Source organism: Pinus tabuliformis, chromosome 7 (genome assembly GCF_031772625.1).
Source record: "Pinus tabuliformis cultivar Carrire ecotype Pingquan chromosome 7, CPIR1, whole genome shotgun sequence".
Classification (NCBI taxonomy): domain Eukaryota; kingdom Viridiplantae; phylum Streptophyta; class Pinopsida; order Pinales; family Pinaceae; genus Pinus; species Pinus tabuliformis.
The window spans coordinates 1,927,177,023-1,927,183,818 of record NC_142293.1 but is presented as its reverse complement, the minus strand read 5'-3'; the positions used below and the strand labels follow the sequence as shown (position 1 = coordinate 1,927,183,818).

General features: G+C 35.0%; 1 protein-coding gene across 1 annotated transcript; it reads right to left on the bottom strand.

The window, feature by feature from the left end:
* Nucleotides 1-489: 489 nt before the first annotated feature.
* On the bottom strand, nt 490-1,573 carry LOC149256217 (uncharacterized). The gene has a single exon (XM_089460690.1). The coding sequence runs from the start codon at nt 1,239-1,241 to the stop codon at nt 855-857; it is 387 nt and encodes a 128-aa protein (XP_089316816.1). The 5' UTR covers nt 1,242-1,573; the 3' UTR covers nt 490-854.
* Nucleotides 1,574-6,796: the final 5,223 nt, after the last annotated feature.

Here is a 6,796-nt window from a genome sequence, read left to right as displayed (position 1 = left end):
AGTATAGTCAAGGAAACACGGACTGGCTTCTTAGTTTATTGGCTATTTGTATTCAGTTGGCAGAAAAAATAATGAAAAAGAACAGTAACAGCAAGCAAATAGCTGTCTTTTGTAGCTATGAAATTTAGAAATCGAGATAAGCAATCTCTAGGTGTATATCAAACAGGAATTCATCTATAAAAGCCCGCTCACAGGCAAAAACATGTCAGGATGTAACCATACATCCGTAAGGAAAAAAAAAAAAAAACATGTCACTATGTAACCATACATCCCTACAAACCAGCAAACGTGAAAGATTTAGTTTTGGATAATAAAAAGCCAGTTTTAGTCTCCACTCCAACTACCATTTCATATCATTTTACCAAATATTTGCTATCAAATTCAAGATATTTTACATTTGCAACTCGTTTACAATTGGCAAGAGGATTTTTAAAATGAAACAAGACTTAAAAAGGAATAAGATCAAAAAAACAAAAACAAAAAAAAATCTGAACAAATGCACCTTTGAATAGTAAGTATATCTTAATGTTACATAGCGCAAAGATGCAGAAGATGTTACTGGAACAGTAGAGCAAACCACGGCCGCTCGATCTAATCGCCATTTAACCACACAAATCCTTTCAAATCCCCTAAACCAAGGTTGTCTCCCCAAACTGCGTCCCCCGAAAAAGGTCCGAATGCCATGATATGCCTGCTTTGATTTTACAAAACATTCAATATCCCCTCCACTAAAATCTTTACAGTGGATCCCCCAAAATCTGCAATCGCTACGAACCACATCCCTCGCTAATCCCCTCCAAATCGCTCCATCAAGTTTAGAGACGAAAACAGAACAAAACTAATATATATATTTCCTAATTCGTCGACTCCTCGTACTTTCTCACCAAGTCTAGCATCTGTTTCCTCTTCAGTAAAAGATAAGTCACCGTTGCTACCTGTAGCAGAACCGCTATACCGGCAAACAGCAGACCAACCTTTTTCCCGTTATTTATCCCACTCTTCTTATGTTGACGAACTTTCTTTGGCCTCCTCCGAGAGGGCAATTTGCGGGGAGCATTGGCCGAAAAATTTCTCGATGGTCTTGCAGCCATCACTATTGTTTTAGGAGATTCCACCGCAAACGCTTCCTTCAATTTAGAATGGAGCCGCAGATCCTGCTGGCGAGTAACAAATGCATCTGCGGACACCCACAGAGTAATGAAGAGGAACAGGAAAAACAGAGCAAATGGTCGGCCCTCCATTGCCGTGCCTTCCTCTTTTCTCTACCCAAAAACAGAGAGAGCATTGATACAGGACTTCAAACCCTAGCATTGTGATTCCCCTGCTGTTGCTTCTCCCTCTCATTTCTTGATCATCACTTCACACGGCATATCCAACGACTCTCCGCCTGCCACGTAGTCCCATAAGGACCCACTGAATGTTTTACTGTCTGATTTTCCGTCATATTTCCAGTGTTCGAATCTCACGTCATGATAGGCTGATGCTCTTCTGAGTCTTAAAAAGGCACCCTCCTTCCTCAGATTGCTGTTAAGTGACAGAGAATGTCTTCAGTTTGCGTCATTCTTGCTTTTGTCCTTTGCCAGGTGCGGTAAATATAGAACACTTGCTAAGGTCATTGACACGGATAGTGATACTGCTGCGATACTCTGGACCCTCTTTGGCATACCAGGGTCCAACGATGAGTTAGATAAAGTTTATCTAAAACGTATAAAGGCATAATAGAGTCCAGCTGTGTGTTAGATAAAGTTTTTATTTTATATTGGGAATAGAATTTATTGTGATAATAGTTTTTATTTTATATATAAAATAGTTGTTTTTAGTAAGATATTTTGGAAGTATTTTTGGATGGTTTTTTAGGCTAATTTCTTTAAATTCTTGGAGGAATTTATTGAAATCACAAGTTTGATTAAATAATATAAATCAAGATTTCACCTCATATTTTTCAGCCGGATTGTACCGAAAAGTCTAAAAAATCGCACTAAAGACAACTCTTATATATAGAGTATGTTGTTTAAATTCAATTTAAGTTTAAATTTATCATGTGTGGAGATCAAATTTGTGAAGCTTAAAATTTTTTTGAGTGTAAAGGAAATGTTTACACCTCAAGAGATGTGATCTCTCAATCCTTAATAGATCTAGGGTTAACATAGATCTATGTCAGTTTCAATTATGTGTGGTCACACAAAATTAGTCAAAGATATGATTAATGTGATCATTTTAAATATGTTTATGCTTAATTTGATTATTTAATAATGAACACACATAATGCATATGAGATGTAGAAGAGAAGGATGTATTGTCATATCAAGGGTTAAATGTTGAGAACATAAAATATTAGTATCTTGAATGATGAAAAACAATGAAATGAAAATTTTGAATACAAAGTTACAATGTTACAATTTTGAATGATGGAAAATGTAAATAACAATACAAGTGCTACATGGTAGTTAGTACATGTGGCTTAGTTTAAATATAGTAACGTTGCAATTTGATAGGTGGATGATGAATTTTTAAACAAATATTAGACATAAAACAAAGTAAATGAATAGTAAAAGGTGGTTCACCAAATTATTGAATATGTAATGTTTTCACTCTCAATAATAACTATCCCAAGTGATATTTTAAATATGTTGTAGAAATGTGTCATAAAAAAATGAATAGTAAAAAACGGTTCTCCAAATTACTAAATATGTAAGATCAAAATTTTAAGGATGGAAATTAATCTTAAACTTTAGAAACTCTCGCGAATCTTACTAATCCCTAACATGCAAAAAATGGAACTTTGTGAATTTTATTTTTTTTTTTGAAAAAACATGGAAAGTTAGCCCAGTTCCCAATATTAGCCCCTAAAATTTTTGTGATGTAGATATGGCACAGAATAAAAATGGTTTGCATTATTTATTTATTTTTATTTTTTTAAATTGTCAATAAAAAATATTTTATATATATATATATATATATATATTCAACTTAAACATTTTAAATAAGATAAAAAATTCCATGGATGAAAAGTTATATTATTAGAAATTAAATAATTTTTCCAACGTAAATTAAATCTTTTAATTAAGCTAGATGATATTGAAAAAGAAATATTAATTTATATCATTTGATTAAAAAATGTTTTATATAGCCTGCATCCATATATCCCTAAATGTTTAACCTTTGTAAAGTTTGTTGACATTTTTAATGCATCATAACCTTTGTAAAGTTTGTTGACATTTTTAATGCATCATAAATTACAACGAAGGCCTAAGAATTGATTCTAATTTTGTTACTAATATCTTGAATGACAGTAAATTAGCTTGAAAGCCCAACAATTAATTTGGATACTAATATCTTGAATGACAATAAATTAGCTTGAAGACCAAGCAACTGATTATAATTTGATAGTTTGATATCAAGAATTTTAGTAGTGAATTTTACTATAATACAATAGCCAAAATTCTTCTCATATGATGTATGTCTAACCTTTGTGATTAAATAAAAATTATTTGTAAAGGAGATATTATAATATATAAATAATTATGTCTCAAAAAATGTGTTTCACACTTTTACGGAGTTGCTCTCGAACCTTGCATACATGTGTATGTATTGACTACATAAATTGGATTGAAAATTTGAACACAGACACGTATTGATATCTCACAGTCATGCACCTTTATTTCTGAGAACATCGAAAGATTCGCAATGGAGGATTGTTAGACATATTAACATGTTGACATTAAAATATTTGTGCATATTAATTATATATAAGTAAACAATCACTTCGATTTATAGTTGGGAGGAATATGTTGTACATATATTACAATTTGGACGTGAAATATCTTGTGTACATGTACATATGTAATGATTACAAGCTCCAAAGGTTAGCTCAGTTGGTCGAGTTCTCGTTGCTAAGTACCTTGCTATTGGGAGGTCACAGGGTTAAATCTCCTTAACACCCTTGGGGTAAGGTCTTGCTTGTTTGGCTGATGGGTAGATCCCTTCAAGTTGAGTTGCTTGGATTTTCCTGTGGATGTAGCGGTCACCCAGTGTCTGTGAACCACCCTTAAAAGAAAAAGAAAAAAATGCAATGATTACAAAATAAGAGGTGAAATTTTTGAACCAATAGTATTTTACATAAATAGATTTAAATATTATCTAAAAATAATAAATTTTAGTTGATAATGTTAAAATTTTGATAAACTTTACATTTTTTTGGTCAAACAAAAAGTAATAGTTGGTCAATACAAAATTGAATGTGTTATACACAGTATGCGGCAGGGATAATAAGAATGTAGTCAATTACATATATTTACTTTGTGATCAATCTCAACCTCTCACCTTTTTCTTTTCTTATAATCACACCTTCTACTTTAGTCGTCATTTCATATTGATCATATGAAAAGGGAGGTTGAAATCATAAACTATTCAAATATTTAACTGGAGATGTTGTAACAAACATCCTATCATGTATCTCTTGCTTCCCAATATTAATAATAGATTTCTCCAACATCAATCCTTGTGACTTATGGATTATTAAGCCCCAAGAAAGTTTCAAATGAAGTTGTTTTCTATTACTTCTTTCAATATTTGTAATAGAAACTATCTAAGAGGTTGAATCATGTTAGTTTTTGGTAGCATTAGGAGTTCTCTAGCCTTGAAAATTGGTCGAAAGGCTAAGGCATATGAGTTCTAAAGAACGCAGAAACTGTTTGGTGAAATTCCACCTGAATTGTATTTTATTAAAATAATTAATATTTTTAATGGGGTTCCTAAGTCTAAACTTAGGGAAATTAAAATATTAACGGGTATTAATCAAAATATGGGTGAGAATGATCTAGAAGGCAGATAAAGTCATGTTTTAACCTTAGCCGTTGATTAGAGACTTAATCTAGGTCGTTGAAGACTCAACAGGAAAAGTAAAATGGAGGCTCGGGGTTCATTTGTAAACACACATAGAGAGATTGAGGAAATTGATTTTTTGAGGTGAGAAGTTCTCAAGAGGAAAATCGATTGGGGAGATCTCGCAGTTGAGGGGCAGTGAGAATCCGGGAGACAGAATTTTTGGAGAATACTAACAAAGAGGAGGAGAGAGCTTGCATAGAGGCAGCGCAGTAGCCAGGAGAACTGACGCAGAAAATTTGTCTGTCATGCAGAATTGTCGAAACTATCGAAACTTCCAAAACAACCGGGAGCGCTGACGCAGAAAAGTTGCTTGTCACGCAGAATCCAGAACTGTCAGAACTACCGAAACTGTCGGGAACTATAGGAACAACCGAAAGAGCTGACGTAGAGAGCATAGAAGGTGACGCAGGGCTGGTGCAGGGCCAACGCAAAAATAATTGGGGTTATCTAGTCTTGTGTCGGATCAGCTAGAATTCTGGCAGGTGAAGTGAGGTAAAACTCACTCAGATTTTCTGCCAGTATTTTCTCTGTAAAGGATTACTAGATGAGCATCCTAGATTTGTATTCAAATATTTCTCTTGCATAATAATAAACCCTCAGAACTGTTGCACCGATTTTCCCGCATTGGGTTTTTCTGGGGACTATTGTGTCCAAAATTAAGTGTATCCTATGTATCTTGTTCTTTGTTACATTTTTTGTTTCATGAGATCAAATATTTAATTAGCGTAGGCTACAAAAGTAATTTGCTTCAGTATTCAAAAGAATAACTTGATGAATGTAATTTAAAAATCAAGTAGGCAAAGTAGATTCAAATTTGTTGTAGTTGGGGTTCCTTCAAGTCTAGGAATTTTCGAATACCCTTGAAGGGATTGTGTAGTCCTTGCCGAAAAGCAAATTCGAGGAAATCTCTCTCTGAGTGAGACAACAGAGAGGTATGATTTCCAATTCGTGAGTTTGCAGAGGTAGAGGGAGTGATGCAAAGCCTCAGCGCAGTGCTTGAAGGGCGCAGTTTTTGCCAGGGCAAAAATTCATTGGAAAAGAACGAAGACACGTAGAAGGGGAATTTTCTCCTTAGAGAACCTTCCCCCAGAAAGTTCGAATTTCTCACTCGCTTAGCAGCTGAGCATTGCTAAGTAGTGACTAGAGGAGTCGGTTCGACAGTTGGGTGATATGGCATCACATGGGCTCAGAGATCAGGAGAGGTTGGACGGAGCCTCTAACAATGTCATATGGAAGGCTAGAATCTTACCTGTTCTGGAGGAATATGATCTTGAGACCTGCGTCAAGAGTGTTGTAATTGTTCCTACTGACAACGATCAAAAGAAGAAGTACAAAGTCGAGCAGGGGAAGGCAAAGAGGCTCATTCTTGATGGATTTCGAGATCATGTGGTCTCACACTTGCAGGGCAAGGATACAACTGTCGTGGCGGAAAAAGTCGTTTGTGCGGACACAACTGACCTCCCTAGGAGTCTAAACTCTCTAGCGACAAACAAGACAAAATGGAGTGACCTTTCTCTAAATATACCTTTTAAAACATGAAAACTACAAGTGTTTAGGCTTACCTTATTCCAAAACGCGGTTGTTGTAGTCCGTCCTTGCCGATCCGGATGAGCTCCTCCTTCAAGTCAATTCCTGCAACCACAAACAATCAAACAATTACCAAGCACTTGCATTTCATATAATAAAACATATATTCAACATGCAGACCAAGGAACACATGAAATAACTCATTAACACAAGCTATTGAGAAAAATAAACCAGTTTGTATTAATAACGAAACAAAGAAACTCTTACAACCTGGCCTTGGTGTTGTGCAAGTTCCTCCCAGGGTCCATCAAGGGTTTTCCTCTACTTTGACAAAGCTCACCCACTTCCAAGTAGAATCAAGCAAAGACAATCTCTCCTCACA